The 20070-nt window shown below is 38.5% G+C and overlaps 1 protein-coding gene across 1 annotated transcript in view; it reads right to left on the bottom strand.

Moving 5' to 3' along the window:
- The window catches only part of LOC122573724 (collagen alpha-2(IV) chain-like), a 25723-nt gene extending 7710 nt beyond the window's left edge, over positions 1 to 18013 (bottom strand). Inside the window, exons 1-4 of the mRNA XM_043740484.1 lie at positions 17880 to 18013; positions 1621 to 1741; positions 1180 to 1539; positions 6 to 887 (exon numbers count right to left, since the gene is read on the bottom strand). Coding sequence (XP_043596419.1) covers positions 6 to 887; positions 1180 to 1539; positions 1621 to 1741; positions 17880 to 17915 — 1399 coding nt within the window. The 5' untranslated portion in view covers positions 17916 to 18013. The remainder of the gene's footprint in view (positions 1 to 5; positions 888 to 1179; positions 1540 to 1620; positions 1742 to 17879) is intronic.
- Positions 18014 to 20070: the final 2057 nt, after the last annotated feature.

Here is a 20070-nt window from a genome sequence, read left to right as displayed (position 1 = left end):
AGTGCCAGGTGTTCCGGGTCTGCCTGGGTATCCAGGTTGAGGTGGTGTTCCAGGATATCCTGGTTTGCCTGGCGTTCCCGGTGTACCAGGAGTGCCAGGTGTGCCAGGTGTTCCGGGTTTGCCTGGGTATCCAGGTTGAGGTGGTGTTCCAGGATATCCGGGTTGTCCAGGCGTTCCTGGTGTACCAGGCGTTCCAGGTGTGCCTGGGTATCCAGGTTGTGGTGGTGTTCCAGGATAGCCGGGTTGTCCTGGCGTTCCAGGTGTGCCAGGAGTGCCAGGCTTGCCTGGGTATCCAGGTTGAGGTGGTGTTCCAGGATATCCGGGTGTTCCCGGTGTACCAGGTGTTCCAGGTATGCCTGGGTATCCAGGTTGAGGTGGTGTTCCAGGATAGCCTGGTTTTCCAGGCGTTCCCGGTGTACCAGGCGTGCCTGGTGTGCCGGGACTTCCAGGTCGGGACGGTTGTCCGGGGTAGCCGGGTTGTCCTGACGTTCCAGGTGTGCCAGGAGTGCCAGGTGTGCCAGGTGTTCCGGGTTTGCCTGGGTATCCAGGTTGAGGTGGTGTTCCAGGATATCCGGGTTGTCCAGGAGTTCCTGGTGTACCAGGCGTTCCAGGTGTGCCTGGGTATCCAGGTTGGGGCGGTTGTCCGGGGTAGCCGGGTTGTCCTGGTGTTCCGGGGGTGCCAGGTGTTCCGGGTGTACCAGGCTTACCTGGGTACCCAGGTTGAGATGGTGTGCCAGGAGTGCCAGGCTTTCCGGGTTTGCCTGGGTATCCAGGTTGGGGTGGTCTTCCAGGATAGCCCGGTGTTCCCGGTGTACCAGGTGTTCCAGGTGTTCCAGGTGTGCCTGGAGTTCCTGGTTGTGATGGTGTTTCCGGCATTCCGGGATATCCTGTAAATGAAATTTTGGTATTTGTTATGGAACCGATTTTTATTTTCGTATTAGTTTTCTTTTATCGCATATTGTTTCGTGTAGTATCGGCGTTTGCCATTGTTTCAAGTTGTCCATACCAGCTTTATTTATATATTCCGGTTGTTTCGGTGGATACTGTAGTTTACCTGGTTGTGTCAGTGTTCCGCCAATGATTGAATGATTTGTGCTTGTGCCTTTGTGTTATTTAATGTTAGTGTTTTCGTTTCGAACTTGCTTTGCTTGTATGTTATTTATAGAAATAGTGATTTACCTGGTATTGGTATGACGGTTGATCCAGAACCCGTTCCATCGAATTGTCTACATATTTCTGGGAAATACAAATTTGCCCATTCTGTAATCACCCCGTGATGATCGTGATGATCGTCATGTTCTTGATGATGTTGTCCTGTGTCATCTTCGTGGTGATGTTCATGTTCATGAAGAAACAATTCAACCGAATTTCCTGGTTGAACAACTCGATATCCCCAACCATCGCTGATGTAGAACGTTGTTTTCAGCTTCCCAAATGGATCAATATATCCATAGCATCCATACGTGATGTCGTCTGGACCGCGTACCTCGTGATGAAATTGTCCGTTGGGACTTACTTCATACCCATAATTATATGCATCTGGTAGGAAGAATAATAATATATTCAAATATGTACGAAATTATTCCCCAATATGCTGTCATGAATAAACTATATGCTCACTCGAATAGAAATCTTGATTTAGGTATTGAATTTTCTGCTCATCACTGATGTTCAATATTACTTCTCTACTCTGCCTGCTTCCTTGTTGCTGTGTGTATTGCAACAGAGATGTGGCAATCACCTATTGCAGATGAATTTATGATTAATTAGTAGAAAAATTGTGTTTTATTATTACAATATTCGTTTGCATTTTATTTTTTAAATTATATGGTTATGACACTGGGTTTTAGAAGGCTGATTATAAATTAGTAGAAAGCTATAAATAATACAGTTTGTTATTCTAATACGCATGTAACTCAAACTATATGATCAGTTAATCAGAAACGATAATTAAGCACGAAATTAGCCAACTTGTTTTTCGCTAGGTGGACTTTAGCTGGACTAATCTTGTTCACCTTTTAAAAGCTTAGGAAAGATTCACTAACAGATCGACTCGTCATCTTAAATGTCAAGTCGACCGCTTGAAGTTCAGAAATATGATTGCTGAAATCATGCAACTACATTTTACTCTAAAAATTAGTTCCCTTTTGATTTTAAACAATCAGTTAGGTGACATATTTCACTTTATATTTCAATTTTTTAAATCTTCTTTCGTCATAAATCAGTTATATAGGTATAGCTGAAAATGAAATACAAAATCTAATTTTCTATTGCCCCTGGGCTTCAATTCATTTCTGACTTTAAAAAATTCAATAAATTTATACACGTTTTTTATTCTGACACTTTCTAATATAAACCAGAAATATCTAGATTAAATTTTATTCTCTTAAAATATTTTAAGAATACTGTTTCACTATTAAAATACATATAAAAAAAAAAAAGACTAAAAGGAGGTTTCGCTATTACTTTACGAGCATTATTTTCGTTCATGCGCTCTTAACGAACACGTTATCCCATCTTCGTACACTCATAAAACAAGGTTGTACCACGAAATCGTTGTACTACGCTTAATCTCGCTTTTTTTTGTCATTGACGTTTAATCTTCTTATATCCCAAAACTCAACTTACTGAGTTCCGTAATTATTTCCACGTGCTTAATGCTGAAAAATTTCGTTCGCGTTGCTGTTTCGGATAATTAAAAAATAAAGTCGCGTAATCTTTCAATGGAACATCATCGTGTTCCTCAGTGGAACGATAAACATCTTAGGAACATCGACAATTCTTATAACATTTTACACTTCGAGTGCTTCTTCCCCGAAGAAATTTTATTTGAAAATAATGGGGTCAATGAGGCTTGTACGATTTACGTCGACAAGCCACAGGCAGAGGATAAAAATCGTCCAAATTTATTGCTTTTGCTTGGACGTTCATATTACTACTATTGGCGCTATTGCAGTCAAAGCGAATCATTTTATCTCCCACGTTTTTTTATTATACCCTGAAACCACTAAACGATCATCGGACGCGATATGCGTAGTAAAAGGACGAAAAATGTCTTTTTATTCATAAAGATTTATTCGTAATGATTATAAGAGTCATTTTTATTGCTCTACGCTCGTCGTAGTGTTAGTGGACTTTTTTCAACTTTGTGGTGAAGCTGCTTCTTTACCTTCGACGATGTTACGGTGGTACAGTCAGATAACAATGCGACAATTAACATGTAAATTTTATATGGACGATGATTTAACGAGATATATCTGCTTTATGTGTTCTTCGCTCTATACACGTTCTTATTAAATTATGGTTTCTACGCGTTGCGATTAAAAAATTGTTTAGGCACCGCTTAGTGAAGCTTAAAGAATACAGGAACAAAGGTACCCCGAGTACACTAAAACTAAGCTTCAGGAGCTTAAAGGAATGCAGAACATCGATTAAACGATAGAGACTTTCGCGGAGCCGAAGTAAAAATATATTACGGTATAATCGTAATAGAAATATTTTGGAGGATTTTAACATTAAAGAGATCAGATGGAACAAGTTGACTCATTACTAAAGCGAACGTTGCGATTTTCATTAACAGGAATAATTAATCGAAAGTTATATTTCATCGAAGCTACGGATAACAACAGATTATCTTTACGCTAAAGAAAACTATCCCAGGCAAACGAGACGCTGGTCTTCTTTAACGTTAAATAACATTCATAATATTTCGTTAAAACGTTAATTAGTAAATTCAAAGCAGATATTTTCGTTTAAGTAGATTATCTGAATATTCCATTACGCGAATCCTGTCCTGTTTATCAACGCCCACGCGTGTCAACCGAAAGTGAAATTTCGAAGCAGTTTCTGTGCGATACCTCGGCCGATCTTATCCAACGAGTTTAGATTCGCGTTGTTTGCTTGCGTATTTATCGGTTATTGCGGATCGGTAGCGAACAGGAATTATTAATCGCGTTATAGCTTTGAAAAAATACGACTTTCCATTACTTTTCGTTCAATTTCCAATTTTCATTCGATTTACGTCTGATCTGGTTATTGGGCATTTTTACGGTGTTTAAGAAATGTCGGTGTCAGATATAATGGCTGGAAAAGAAGCTTTTACAAGTAGAAAATACAAGACATTCGTTGCAGACATATACTTCAACGAGATGACAAGATTCTAATTCTCTACAAAATTCTAATTTTAAATAAATCTTTCTTAATTTTTGCTATGAATTGTCCCAACGATCTAATCGTTGCAAGTCACACTTGTTGTGTATCAAAGCGTTTGAAAGGGTAGCCAGTTAATAGAGACGTTAGTTGTAACACGCTTCTCCTCGTTCGTGACGTTAAAACACGCTTAGAATTATCAACTTATATTCGTAATTGTGATTGATGGTTGCTTAGTTACGGGTTCCACCCACATGAAAGGCAATTGAAACGCTACTTTATTCTTCTCAAGTATTTTTGACAGTCCTATTCAATCAGATTAATGATACCTTGCTAAGCTCTAATCACTGATTTCAGCTAGAACGCTATGATTTATGCACGCGATGTAGCAAGTCAATAAAGAAATGAAACAGATACAAATTGGCATTGAGCAATGGGTCGCGTGAGCCTTCGCGGTAAAACGGTACGTATAAAAAAAAATGCCTGATAAAAAACGTTTATTTTCTTTTGCTTATTTTGCATAAAATTTGCCAGGCTTTCCATTCCTAAGCGTCGTAATACGATGATCGAGGAATGTGCCGTTGAATCGATTAGACAGAAGATTGATGGAAAAAACGATGGAAAAAGAATTATCGATCCAGCTATTATTAAGAAATCTTAATATCATCGATCACCAACCGAACAATAATCTCTGTGAAAATATTCATTTATAAAAACTGTTTATGCATATAAGAACTAGTTCCAGCATATTCTCAATGGTATCAAGGACGTTGGTACCATCGATCTCCGATCGTATTTCCATTCTGATATTTCTGCGACAACGCGCCAAGTGAAACATAGAAAAACGTAAAAGTTCAACAATAGTCGACGTCAAATATAAAAACGATTTAATATACGTTTGAAAGATGTACGATAAGATGTGATCATTGGTAAAAATGGTTTCTAAATTTGACAAGTGACGCGTATCGCTTTCTTTCCACGCCTTGTAAATCGCGAACCCTTTCTCGCCCCACGTTCCAATCCACGTCGATCGAACAAGCTGCGAAAGCAAATTGACTCGGCAGGTTCGCTCCTCCTTGACGAGTACGAGAAATCAATCGCCGCGTACAACCACGTAGTTTCACCCATGAATAATAAACGAAGAGGTCGTCTGGACTCTGAAAGCGTGAGCATTCGATCGCAAAACATCTCGTTCGGCACGAGGTCGACCTAGATCGTTATGAAAAGTGGCACGATCGCTCGTATCCTGCTAGGACGTTCTTTGCCGCGTGATCGATGATGTCAGACAGCCGTATCGTTCCACCTACGAAAAGGGAAAGTGAGATCCCGAGTAGCTCTTCTTCCCGACCATCGCTTCGCCATATCTCGCCTTCTGTATATACAGTCTTTCGTGTGTGGTGGGAAAGGTTAATATATGCCAACGCTCGACCTGCCCTGCGCCGTGAATCAAACGTCGCCTGTTAATCCCTCTGGTATTCGTGCCGGCGCGATATTTTAGTGGACAATGGTAAATCAAGGATCGAACCCCAGGCAGTAACCATCCGCGTTTACGCGCCTCACCGGCTGTCAAGATTAACATCGTGTCGCGTCGCTCAGCCGTCTTCAGGATACAGGCGGACATAAAACCACATTGGGAATCGGTGAAGATTTCGCGCGACTCGAGGACGTCCGAGAACGTGCGAAAGGCAGTTGATCGATCGTGGTCCGGTCGATCGAAACGAATGTTTCGCTAAGGAAATCACAGGTCACAAAAGTACTCGGACAATTGTAAGAAAGTTCGATGCACACACGTCGCGCGTGTCATGTAAAATATGTTGAAATTTCGTTTGCTTTTCTCTCTTTTTGTTGATGTGCTGGATATGAACGCCATACGCTTTTGAATCTGCAGACACGAGCTGCGATAGGAGGGAGCGATTTTCTCGCTCGTGTATTAAAGGACGAAAGACGCGTTCCGGTGGTTGAAATTCTTGCGAATAAAAGAGCGTTATACATATGTGTACATTGGCGAATATCGTTTCGATGTACGTATTTCGGATTGTTTATTCTGCATTCCTGTTGCTTTCATCTCGATTCACTGTTGTTGATTTTGAATGTTAGGTGTGCGCCAAGTTATTTACCGAGGGAAATATTATTACGAGGTAACTACTGTTTAATAAATATTTATGTGGTAAATATGTAGCGTGATAGTTTCGGTATTCGTATCTCGAAAACGATAAATAATCACGTTTATGATTACATTGAAAATGATTAGTCTCATATTAAAATACTTCGATTAGCTATCGAGCAAAAAGTTATTACATTTTCCCTGTCGTTTTCCTTTACGATAACTTGTCCTATAAACTATATATTTTTTCTTCCAAGATAATAATCCGAAACCTCCTAAATTATCTGTAAATCGATAGATGCAGTCTCGCTGTGAATTGCCATTAAAAACCTAATTATAATTCTCGATGCGGTATCAGCATCGTAAAACCGAGTATTAGAGATTATCCACGGAACAGCTATGAAATGGCACGTAAACGAATGCAGATTATCGAAAGATGAAGCGGTGTTTATCGAATAGGGCATCTGAAATTATACGTATGATTTTCAGGCGAAGAAACGTGGATCTGTATGAATATCCACGTGACGAGGATTGTCCCGGCCTATCGAGACAGTCGTCGATCCCTTAAAATGGTATTCTATACGTCTAAAAGCAAGAAATCTTTCGTGATAATTAAAAGCAACAACGATCTGTATATCCTTTTGCAGAGAAGCAACGAATTTATTAACGAAGCAGGTAAATTCCGATGAGGAAATTTCATAAATTGTAAAAATTGTTAAAAATTTGATAAAAATGTAAAAAAAAAAATAATTGAATAAAAATGACTTATTTGCCGATAATTTGTTACCCGTCAAATCACGCTATAGTTAGTTATTATATTATTACGCGGTAAAATAGTTACCCGTTTATTACCTGGTTTTTCGACGAGAACTTTACAATGGGAAAGGTGATTGGGATTCGTTTTCTCATCGCACGGTGAAGATGCTGCAGTCATAAAATTCATAGCGATAAATTCATACGGCTCTGCCAATAGAATAAATTCTCGATGACATTCATGATTGATAATTGAAAATTACAAGTCAAGGGCCGAACGAACAACCGTAAAAGTTCACGATAATTCATAAATTCGTAGCTTCGTTACGCGTTCTGTTTGTTCCGTTTCGTATCGAACTGTTTTATTACCTTTGATACAAATCCTCCTTCGTGAAACTTTCGTTTTCTGAGTCATTGGAAATCAGATAACTCGGCCTCATATATCAGTACACTGGAGGATACAGGCGTAAAAAATGCTATAAAAATTCGATTATTTATACGTATAAAAACTTTCTCGGTTTATTCATCGTACACCATCTGTTCGTTAGAAAAGCGACGCAAATAAGAAAAGTAAATTTTTGTGGAAATCTCATCTCGCCCAAACTATCCTCTTAAATATCACGTGAAACGATTCTTCACGTAGGAAACTGGGAATATCAAAGTGGAAAATTTCATTCGACTTTCGTATTAAATTCCGATTTGACCCGACGTAGTCGATTTGGTAGCAAAACGAACGCGGTTAGTCGTACTTGGTCGCTTGTTCTGATAACACTATCACGCGGCATCGCATAAAGTCGAACGGTATTGGCTATTATACGCGATCTTTTCTATATCTCGTGTCGTGATTGAAACGTTAATTTCCTTTCTACTCGTTGGATCGTGTAGATTTATTTTTGGTACGATTGCCAGACAAAGTATGGCGTTCCTAGTCGACCTCGAGTATCGAAAATTGAAAACGAAAGCTAGCTTTTAATCGAGTCGGTGGTTAAATGAAGCAGCGTCGCGAATAGTATCTGAGGCATATAAACGATCGTTTAACACGAATTCGTTTCGTTTGGTTTTAGTGGGTGACTGGTGTTTGCGTTTTTAAATAGCACATTTTTAAATCGTGGCCGCGAGTGCCTGGCTGACCACTTCTTGAAAATGAGAACACCGCGAGTGACGAAGAGATACTTGGACCAGAACATCGAGCCATCGTGGTTCAAGGTAAGAAATTGTGCCCATTCGTCACTTCCATATGCGTAGCCTTTTATTTACAAGCGGCTCTAAGACCTTTGTTGCGTGAACGATTACGCGCACAACTTACGCACAGTATGTGTTTGCCGCGTCAAGTTCTGATTTGTTTAAACATACAGCAAGCTCGTGTGATGTATTGTACCGAAACAGCGGAGGGAAATATATATTAATTATCGTTGGGCAGGATTTTATGTACGCGTGGGTAAACGTCATGAGTGGATTTAAGTAAAAGTCAAAGGTGAAGTTATAAAAAGTTAGAGGGTTCTGAAAAGTACAATTCGTGTAAAAGGAATTCTTTCATTTCCACGTTTTTAATCCGTTCTTTTAGTCAAGTATTTTTTGATCGATGGAAAAATCTTTTTACATAAGAAAGAAATAATAGGCTTTTAAGCGCGATAGCGTTTACCGATAATATCAACATCGCTTAAACCTATTTTCACGTGGCAATCTCGTAACAAGCTCGATCGTGTACCAGGTGATCTCTGTCGAAGAGGAATAACACAACGATATCATCCGTGACTTGTGTTCGCGGGCGGACAGCCGGAATATTGCGAAATGAAAACAGAGAATCGTGTAACACGGTTATGAGAAAATTACAAGCGTATGTAAGATCTTCGAAATCTTATTAAGTCTCGACAGATATCGTTAATTAAAGCGTGTGAACGCATAATGGTTACAATTTCTTCTCTCTGAGAAAAAAAGAACGATCGGCTGAAAAGATTGCGGCTGTTGATTGCATAATCGCTCGTATGTACCACGAAACGCGCTACTCTATTCACGCTCGTCCCGTTCTCCGTTTTCATTTACTCTGTCATTTGCATACAGATATTGCGCTTTTGCGGTGTATGATCATTATGACAGGTAGAAACTCGAGGGACGTAAAAACAAGTCCGTAAATATGTGTATCTATGATCTTCTCGCGTGGAACATCCTTATTAATTATTAATTTTTCTATCTTATCTTTCGTATCGTGGGTCTGATTTTAATATGCATATAGTTTGTTTCAAAGGTGAAAATTTCATTAACATTTATGGACATAAGCTCGCGAACAGCCTGTGTTCGAACGCTTGTACAATTCCTTTCTATATGTAATCTTTATATAAACTTTAAGATTTGCCTGCAATTTTTCCGATATGATCCTAGCAGTGGTACCTCATTACAGTGCTAATGAAATTTTAAAATGTGTCTCATGTAACATATACCATATGGACATGAAAGTTTTCCATAAATATTTTGTGTTCAAGTATTTTCGTGAAGCAATGTATATGTATATATATTGCACACATATATATATATATATAAAGTTAAATAAAAGAGAAGAGTGAAATATAATTATTTCCTGAAGAAATTTTGAAAGAGAAATTTTGAAGTTACGAATATTTAAAATAAATAATTAATATTGTAGATAATATTATAATAATAGCAGTACTGTGATACTTAATATAGCAAAGAGAAAGAAGATGTGTAATGATGTCTCATTTAAGAAGCTACATAATTAATAATAATTGGATCACGGTAGAAAGATAGCAGAGAAAAGAATAAAGTCGATTATTGTCTTAACGTGATCCCCATAAAGAGAACGTAACGATCTCTCGTTCACATGCTCCAATAGAAAATAATTACATACAAGCTCTCGTAATCCTGTGACAGGAAAATTCCACTAAACGAGGGACAATTAGCAGAAATCGATACTCTTTGTGCGCGAATTCATTTCCTACGTTACTCATATTCTGCTACACGTGTTACTCATACTTTTACGTAACTCGACATGATTCTCTTTTCCTTTTTTTTTTGCAAGTCACTAAAAATTTAAGTCACTAATCAAAGAGAAGAAACAGAAAATGCATATATCGAACAAATCGTACCGTCATCGGAAGGGTTTCCCCGAGACAGGAATTTCCATCAGCAGTTGGAATCTTTATATTTAACATCGCTGTTTACACTTTGCACCTTTTCTTAACTGTGTGTACAGTTGGTTTTGAAAATAATCGAACATTAGCATAACTTTGCTATCCGATATAAATACAGATAAAACCGTGCTATTGAACAAAAGGACTATCAGACAATTACCATTTTTCGCGACACGAAAATTCGCTTTTTTCCCAACGTTTCTTTCGATATTTAAACAACGGTTTGTTCTAAGCCACAAATTCTATATTTTCTGAATCTATACACTATACGCTTCAATATACCGCATAACATTCTTGCTGTTTTATCTGTATTTATCTCGGGTATGGAACACAGTAGTAAAAGTTATACTACTATCCGAATATCTTCGAGGCCGACTGTATATGCCCGTGTATCAGACATTAAAATAAAGTTTAATTTTAGTTCGGATACTCCGAGCACCTATCTTTCCTACATGGATAAATTTAAATCTTTACGCAATACCAAAAATTCCTACATTTCTAACTCAATTACGCACAGTGGGCTTCATAGAAATTCTAATCAGCTCGGCATATCCAGCTAGCGTATCCTACGTAACGAAATTCGTTTGAATCAGTCCCACTGAAATCTTTCACAACGAACAATCATTAAACTGCACATCCCTTGACACGTATTATACTTCTGCTTTGAAAGACGAACGTATCTTTAAAATTGTTTCACGTTTGTATCAAAGATTTAATATTAAAACAAACATTCTTTCTTCACACAGACCTATTTGCCTATCTATCGTATCAATTAATCTTCCTAATAATTTGATGCGCGATCGCCTACGGGGTGGTAAAACCGATCAACCCTTAACATGTATGATGTATATCGCGTCATGAATCGGCCCGAGGCTGGACGGTGGCCTCTGTGTCGCGAAACACGAATCGGCGCATCATCGCATTCAGTGAAAGTCAGCGACGAGTTGCGTAATGGAACGTCGATATCGCTTGGAGCCAGGCCTCTGGCCCGGCGATCGTTTATCTTACGGTTTGGCCGCATCGATTCGAGCAGATACGCGCGCACAGCCGAGTTTAGGATCATTCAGATCGTTTTCTATTCGGAGAAAGTTGAGCCGGCCTGGTTCGTGCGAAATTCATGGCCCAATGAGTTCGAATCGTTGAACACGCAGGATAAGACCGAAGCGAGATTGATAAGAATTGATTAGCAATTCGAATAGGAATGATAATCGTAGAAAGAGGAATCGATTTATAGGTATTAGAAGAGGAACGAAATTAGTGATTATTTCTAGGGGAGGGATTAAATGATGAGGATGAAAGAAGTTTTCGATATTAGATAAAGTAACATTTCTATTGTTTTGTTGAGTTTGAATGGCTGACACTGCGGTTCAAGTAAGTCGAAGGAGATTCAAATAGATTGGTCAGGTAGGTTAGGTAAGATATTAAAAAATAATCGTAGATATAGTTAGAAGAGATGAAATTAAATAAGTTGCAGCTGATTTAAATACATTGATCGGTCGAAGTTGTGTGCAGTATTAATGAATAATTATATATTTGATTAAATATTTGCTTAATATCAATAATATCCGGATGGTGTTTGAATTGCAATGCTCAATATCGCATTGTACGATTTGTATTGCGATCGATCACATGGACGCTCACAGGTTGCGTGCTTCACGGGAATCGTTCTACCCAATCCTTGAAACATCGAGGGATCGTTGTTCCAAAAATCAAGATAACTTGGTGGTCTCGCAACCGACACTGTACGCGACACTTAATCTCCCTCCTTCTTTTCCTTCGTTCATCAACGTAATCGTACTAATTGTTCGTGGAAACAATGGCCGGTTGCGGGAGAAAAGCAATTTAATATCAGAAGGCCAACCGGGATATTACCGAAACCAGATGGAGGCGGTTTGCATTATTGGGAGGATTACGAAAAGAAAGTTAGCTCGATAGGATCTACACGGATTCATTGTCAGCTCGTTGCGGAGGTCGTGGCAACAAGTGTGCGAGGGTTCGACGGTGTTTGTTGCGGCTTTGTGGTTTCTTCTAATGTAAAATCAGACAAAACGCGAATTAATTTATCACATACTGCCTAGCACGTGGAAGATTGAACAACAAAGGAATAGAAAGAAACTTTTTTAATTGAAATACCAGAAATCGGATACTTTTCATATTTGTTTTAGAATATTTTTTCGTAGCTTCTTTCTAACGGTAATGTTAGCTCGGTTATAGAAAACTTTCACGAATCCGTGTTATATAGAACTTTTTGAAATTTCGTTAGCACTATGATGAAACACGGCTATCAAGATTGTATCGATAATGTTTGAAACGAACTTGAAAATGTATATGGAAGTTACAAAATATTTGCCGCAAGCATGCGCTGGTTAAAAATCTGATCGGTAAATTATTATCGATTATATTAGTAAGCAACAATATTCAGCAAATTGTGAGAAGAAAACTCTCTCTAAGGATCTGCCACTCTATTTAGAAAGAAAAACAAATTTTTATTCTCGTGGTATCTGTTCCAAAATATTGCCAGTGATGCAACTTTCGATCGTTGCACGGTACTTTCACATTTTCTATCTATTTTCTCCTAGATAAACCCGAAATAGAAATCTGATTGAAGCATTAGCATATTCGTAACGTTACCATCTTGCTTTGTAACACTTGCTTCCTATGTCATTGTTTCCTAATTGTAAGACACAGACCATTTTCTGAAACCCTGAGTCATGTTCTCTCTGTGAATTTGTAACTTTAATCTTTCTGCATATCGAAAACATAAGAGGCCAAGTAAAATCCTACGGGGAAATTAATCGAAAAGGACATTGTGGCAAAATCAGCGTGGCCGATACACGTGCTCCTCAAACAAGACTTTCTTGCTGTCTAACCTTTAAACATTGTTCCTTGCGCGTGTCTTTCACAACTGAGTTGCAACGAGTTGCTTAATGCATCGCGTACCAACATTATGTTTTACCGATTACATTAATATATAAATTCTTAGACAAGTTGTACGGCATTTAATGAACTTTCGCATCGCATTGAAAGGAACGATTATGGTTTTTCAACTATTTAATTTCGATATAGGCAAGCATTATTAAATAATAATTTTGCTTTTCGCTTGCAATTTACGTTATTGCTCTTTATGTATTTCCCTGGGCACATGTAGATCCTTTTGCTTTTCGATTTGCTTTGTAATTTTCAGAACTGCCGGTGTAATTAAATATAAAAAAGAAAAAGAAAAAAAGATGATGCCCGAAGCAACAATTTCAGTCGGTTTTACTGCTAGAAATTTAAGAGAAAACAACGTGGTTTATCGTTTGTTACGTTTTAGCTGCGATTTTCTACGCGAATCAAACTTTAATTTCAGAATTCCTCGCCGTGCTTTTAAACCAACTACAATTTCATTTAAACACCTGCTGTACTCAATTTCAATCACACTTTACAACGATTATACTCTTGATCCGAGCAATCGAATCTTGCGTACATTCGCGAAATAATTTCCACCGCAAGTTACGATTATATGAAAGATATTGCATGATATTTAGCTAGAAGACCTAACGACGAAGGTAAAGGGTAATTGTGAACGTGAGCGTATCGACGATCGAGCATTCAATAAATCATAAAACATAATTACTACCTCAGGGTATCAGCTTTTAGAAAAGTTTCCACGTGAGAGGGTAGCCTTTTGAAATCTGTGCTATTTAGCCAAGTAGTCGGAGCTCGTGACGAGCGTCGTATGTCGTTTCATTAAAGGTCCGTCTGTTTGCGAGGCAGTTACGACGAATCGGCAGTTAAACGCGTTTGCAAATTACCTTTTACCTTAGGGTGGCTGGTACATCTCATTGTACCACCTCGTGACTATGACAACGAGTTCGACGAAACTTTCAATTCTATCCAGGATTAAATGACGATCGTGGTCAGGTGAATGTGCAAACTTACTCCCTTTATACTCTCAGCACGTTTACACGTCGTTCAAGTGTCTTTCAAATAGGATCTCTTCGCCAAGGGAATTATCTCTTCCGTAAAAATATTCCCTTTACATTCGGTTAATTAAAATTTACTCGTCTGACAGACATCGCGATTTTTAATTCTTATTAAACGCTTTTTTGTAACGTTTCAATGGAGATACACAGGTTCTTGAAGGTATTCGAAAACTCGTAAACATCTTTCACGAATACATTATGTATGAAACATTGTGAAATTTCATTAGCACCGTTATGAGACTGGATTATCACGATTATGTTCGTTAAGTTTGAAACAAATGCGAAAGTAGGATATACGTATGTAGAAATGAGAAGATATTCACTAAAGTACAAATGTACACGTATTTCGCAATGATCACGAAAGTTAAGTTTAAGTAATCAATTAACCATTATATTGATAAACCTGGATATTCACCGGGGACCTTCGTCAATGCTAATTTTTTACATTTTCAAACTTTATTGATAAAACCATGAGAGTCGTGTCTCGTTAGAGTACTAATCAAGACGTTTTACGTAACACGTACGATATACACATCGAAGGTTTCTATGGTATGTGTTCAAATACCTTCGTGAACCACTGTACAAAGAAGGTAAAGGAGTTATCTGTTAATAGATATCTAATGGATAAGGATTATCAATTTCGTAGAGGAGTCGATCCACCGTTCGGGTAGTCAAAAATTTGCAAGAAATTGGCGGCCAGAAGAATTTGCAAATTTGCAACGTGCTATCGCAGAAGCGCAGTAAACGGGCAGCTGCGGACCGGAACAAATTAGCTGAGCTTTTGTATTTAACTAGCCGTATCAAAGCGTTAAACGCTGTATCTCGCCGGATTTGTAAACAGTACAAACGGATTGCATCTGAAGATAATTTCTAGAGATTGAAGATAGAGCCGGAGCAGCCTATAGTTCAACCGGTAGTCGTCAATCATTGCCAGACTTTCGATAGAAGAGGCCTTATTCGAAGTTCTCCCGACAGATGAGCAGATCTTCTGCTAACCATTGACCGGCTATTATTTCACAAGCCCTTTCTTTTTCCCCAGCCCCCTGTACCTATCCATCTCCTCTGTATTTGTGCACTTAAACCCCTATAGTTATCGCCCATCTACCATCAATATCGGAGACTCGTTGAAAAGATCGAGTCTAATTTCTAAATTGAAGAACTCCCATTGTTTCAATCTCTACGATTATCTAATTCTGTCGTAAACAAACGATACCGATTTTTCATTCATTTCAATGAAAAGTATTACTTCAAATCTTTGTTCTATCTCTTTTAGTTCATCTTCTATTAAATTTCAAATTACAATTTTTTTTATTCAATACCACAGCTACTAGTGCTTTCTATCTTTGGTATTCCTCCCAAATACCCTCTTTTTATTCTAAAACTTGCGAATAATTATGCTTCGTCGATTCGTTGACGAGTCCATAACCGTTTCATATACCAAAACTCTGAACCGACCGTCGATCGTTCGTTTCGCGGTTCTTCCATCGTTTGTACGCAAGTAGTCGTAATTTACTTATGTAATTTATACCCTGAGAGATAATGATGCGTCGGATAGCAGGGGTCATCTCGATGACTCGCGACCGATACGCGTTCGAATGCATCGTTATGCGTCACGCTCGAACGAACCATGGGATTACACGCGAGCATAATAGCGTTACTCCCGCGGCATTGAGAGTTATGAATGAAATGTAGTGCAACGACATTGGCGTGCGAGTGCCAAGATCAATGAAACTCCGCGCCACGAGCATCGACCATCGCGGTACCGGCCTATTATATTATATGATGGTGCAATCGTCATTCGCTTCGATTCGCGTGTAACTACGTCCGACGCATTTCAAATGTATAACCGAACCTCTGTTATCTGCGCAAGGTTTAATGACCCTGAAACATTCCTCTTCGAATCTCTGCTCGTACGTGTAAGCGGAATAATTGATTTCCACGTGATATTCTTGAAAAATTCGTTAGTGGCTTCCGATCAAGATTAAATAATTCTTGAAATTGTTTTCGCAACGGCTGTGAATAATTGCTGCGCATAATTGAAATACTATTTGTATGTTTTTCATTAATCTATACTATGCGAGTTATTTCATTGATGAGAATTATTTTATTCGTGAGAGTTGATGGAAATTGCACTAGGAATACTTGATAAAAGAAATTATTTATATTATTTCCAACAAAAAAAAAAAAAAAAAAAAAAAAAAAAAAAAAAAAAAAAAAAAAAAATGAGTAACATATAAAGAGTAAGAAATCTAAAAATTAAATCATTCTACCGGGATACGAATATTAAATGCTATGTGGAGAATATTTTGATTTTGACGAGTTGATAAGAATTAAAGGTTGATTTTTCTTTTGTTTTTTTTTTTTAACATAAGCGGAAGTGTGTTGGAAGTAACGAGCGTTACATTGGGTGCAGTGCAAGAGAATGATCGCCGACCTGATTGTTGGTTGCGATTTTCTATTTGCAGTCGAATAAACGTACGTCTTTATTTCGTAATTCGTTGGTACTTCGTCGCGACGTGGCGTGAATTTCTTTGCTTTCATCCCAGAGAACGTGCAGGTGTAAACGCCTATCATCGCTATATTTAAGTGACGACTACCGTGAAAGATAAACGCTTTATTTCAGTCTGACTAATGATCAATCAATTTCAATCAACTCGTGACTAGTGCGCTAATGAATTTCTATATAGTTTGAAATTTATTGAATAATGATAGTGCAATCGATTGATTTTACTTTGGTGATAGGAAATATTTGAAATTTTACAAGTCACCCGTTGTTTTTATATTTTAACCACCCACTATTTTTATTTTATTTATCTATTGTTTAATAACATAAAGTTATTAGATTAGTTTAGAAGTTTCTTCAAATATTCCAAACATATTTTTATGTTGAATGAGACACGATGAAGAGTTTGTTGCAAACGAAGGTACGTGCGAAAATTTCGATGGATAGAATTTGAGAATTATTGCAGAATATTCAAATGAAAGGACACGTTTTCTGGTTCTCGCGCAACGTATGAAACGAATAGAATGAACTCAATATTGAAATTGCGTCGAGTTAATAAATATCGTTCCCGCGTTCCACGTATCAGCGCGAAAAAAAGGGAAGCTTCAATTAAAAGTTTAATTGTAACATGGAATAAATCATACACACAATTTGTAGTGTCGCGATTACGAACTTGTTGATAATATTTTAATTCAATCGATATTCGCTTTCAATTTAAAACATCAAAAGTTTGATCACGTTATTACACAGAGTAATATATCGTGTTCCGAATATTTCAAGCTCGTCAAGCACCCAAACTACACCTAAATCACAATCAACGTTTCCAACAGCTCGTTTCAACTTCGAAAACGACACTTCCTCGTCGCGTCTGCCCAACCTGATTCGATTTTGCAAAAGGATTTGCCAAATAAATAATTTTCATACAAGGCCATCGGACCAAAACGCAGCGATCCATGTCAATGGTATTCTACTCAGCCCACGCGATTATCTCATTCATTTCTACCTCATTGCCAACTCTAAAGCGTCTAAAAGCACCTTGCCTGCTCTCGACAAACTCAACGAACCTACATCCACGACCGTTCTATTTGTAGCGAAATTGACTTGTAACGTTTCTCTGACCAACATCCCGTTTCACAATTACCTAACTACGGCAATTCACTGACTCGACTGTCAAAGAGGAAGAGAAGATGAAGAAAGAAGCGAAAAGGAATAGAAAAGAATTTGTAGCACTCGTGGTCCTGCGTATATGGGACACGTACCAGGCTGAAGAAAGCGGCGCGCACACGGCCGAGCATCCTGACGCACCGGTCGCTTCCGTTTAGCAAGCCATCGTCACGACGATCTCAGTCTCGTACAGATGATGATCTCTTCGTATTGTACACGCAGTGTGCCGTTCGAACTGAAAGACTGAAGACGTAGCCAGCAGAAGAAGGCTTATATACAGGGTGGGGGTCGGCAAGACCAACCGACCAACTTGGTGCCCATCCTCTTCTTGGTGTCTTCTCTTTTCCCCATTCTTCTCCGTTTCGACTCTTCAGGGATAATTCTTACGTGCTCCCCACTCTATTTGCCCTCCCCCTCACGATATAGTGATCCTTGTTCGTCTTGGATCTGCAGGACCCTTCCGCTCGAGTAAAAAGGAGTCATGGAACGTGGCACGATCCTCCAACCATCGTTATGTTTATGGAATGGACCGAATGGGGGATTCGATGGTTTCCGAGGATGGCTGATGGTTTCAGAACACCTCCTTTTTTTCCCTACTCCTCCATTCTGTTGCTTTTGTTTTGGTACCTTCAAAAAAGGCTCGCGGTTGTTAGTTAAAACGAGAAGGTGTGTTATAGACGGATGATGGATGAGTGTCGAGCGATGTAAATCGTTTCTTCCTCCTTTCTTCGGGGGCGGTTTCGTTATTTTTACCAGCGGCCATGGAAGAATGTGGGTGGCAGTCGGAAGTTTCGTTGCAGTTTATCTTTGGACGCGTTACTTTCTTCTTGAAGAGCAAAGAACGTATTATTTTTAATATTATTTTAGTAGATTTTGTAGAAATTTGCGATCTACTACGTATCTTGAGAGTGTACCGCTAGACTGCGAACTTTTATGCCTTTGTGGGAAATTTAATTTCTTTTTCTTCAGCAATATCTAAATTTAAAAATCCATACGATACTTGTGGTATATATCGTCTGTAAAACTGAACAAAGCACGGTAAAAATAAATCAGGATCCATAAAAGCACCCGGAACCACGCAGAATTCTCTCGCAGCGTTGGAAAGAAGAAATTCGTAATTCGGTCCATAGCGTGGCCTTTCCAGCGATCGCAAGGACTGTGCAGGTATTTCGCAGGTGGGACGCGACGCGACGATGAATCACCTTGTTAAAGATTCTCGAGAAATTCACTGTATTCGATTCATCAAGTTTCGTAGGTACGCAATTGGGAAAGGCCGAGAAAGATATTTGCACGTTTGCGACCTTCGATTGGCTAGATCGCGTAAACAGGAACGCATTTTTCTACTCGATGAAGGCTTTGTACGCTTTACACCGGAGGCACTTTTGTCATACAGCTGTACACGAATGTCTCACGATCCGAGTCAATTTGGTCTCAAGATTATCGTGAGAAATAGCGAGTTGCTCACAAAAGTATTCGAACACTCGTAAAAACCTTCTATCGATATGTTGTTCGTGTCATATAGGAAATTCTGAAATTTCATTATCGTCGCAATAAGATCTGTTTGTCACGATTATATTAGCAAAGTTTCCTTTAAATTTACGTTACATATATATATTTTCAAATTGACTTCGAAGACTTCGATATAATTATGAGAGTCGGTTCTGTTCCTGTTCTACTTCAACTCATTTCGTTGTTAATGAAATTTTAAACTTCCAAATGGATATCTATGGAACAAAGGGTAGCTTCAAGTGTAGTTGAGTTAGTCATCAATTAGATATCGATTGAGATATACTTACAGGTATCGTGTCCCTGGAGAACCTCCATTAACGAGCATTTCTATAAAGGGTTTCAACTTTGTTGCAGTTCAGTTACCAATTAACGATCGGATTTCTGGATTTCGCTTCCGTGTCTCGTGTTCACACAAATATCCCGAATGGCGCCAAAAATGGCAATAAGTGACTACTTTGATCGTAGTATTTCATGTATAATGAGAAGTCGTAACGATAAAAGTATCATTTTAGAACTTTAGCTAAATTAATGATGCTGTTGGAGATCAAGATTGATGATAATTTATTGTAGCGGGTTTTTTAATAGAAACGACAGATACGTGGTAGGAAGCTAATTAAAAACCCACGAGTGATTCGGTATATAGATAACTTGAGAGAAATCTACCTTTATTCTCTCATATCGAAACATTCTTTCAAATTTATCTTATGGCATCTTATTTACTACATATATATCTTATCTGTAACATCTTCTTACGGCGGATGAATTTATAGAAACGTG

This window comes from Bombus pyrosoma, linkage group LG12 (genome assembly GCF_014825855.1).
Source record: "Bombus pyrosoma isolate SC7728 linkage group LG12, ASM1482585v1, whole genome shotgun sequence".
NCBI classification, from domain to species: Eukaryota; Metazoa; Arthropoda; class Insecta; order Hymenoptera; family Apidae; genus Bombus; species Bombus pyrosoma.
Note: the sequence above shows the minus strand (reverse complement) of the source record. Positions and strands in the feature narration are given on the sequence as shown.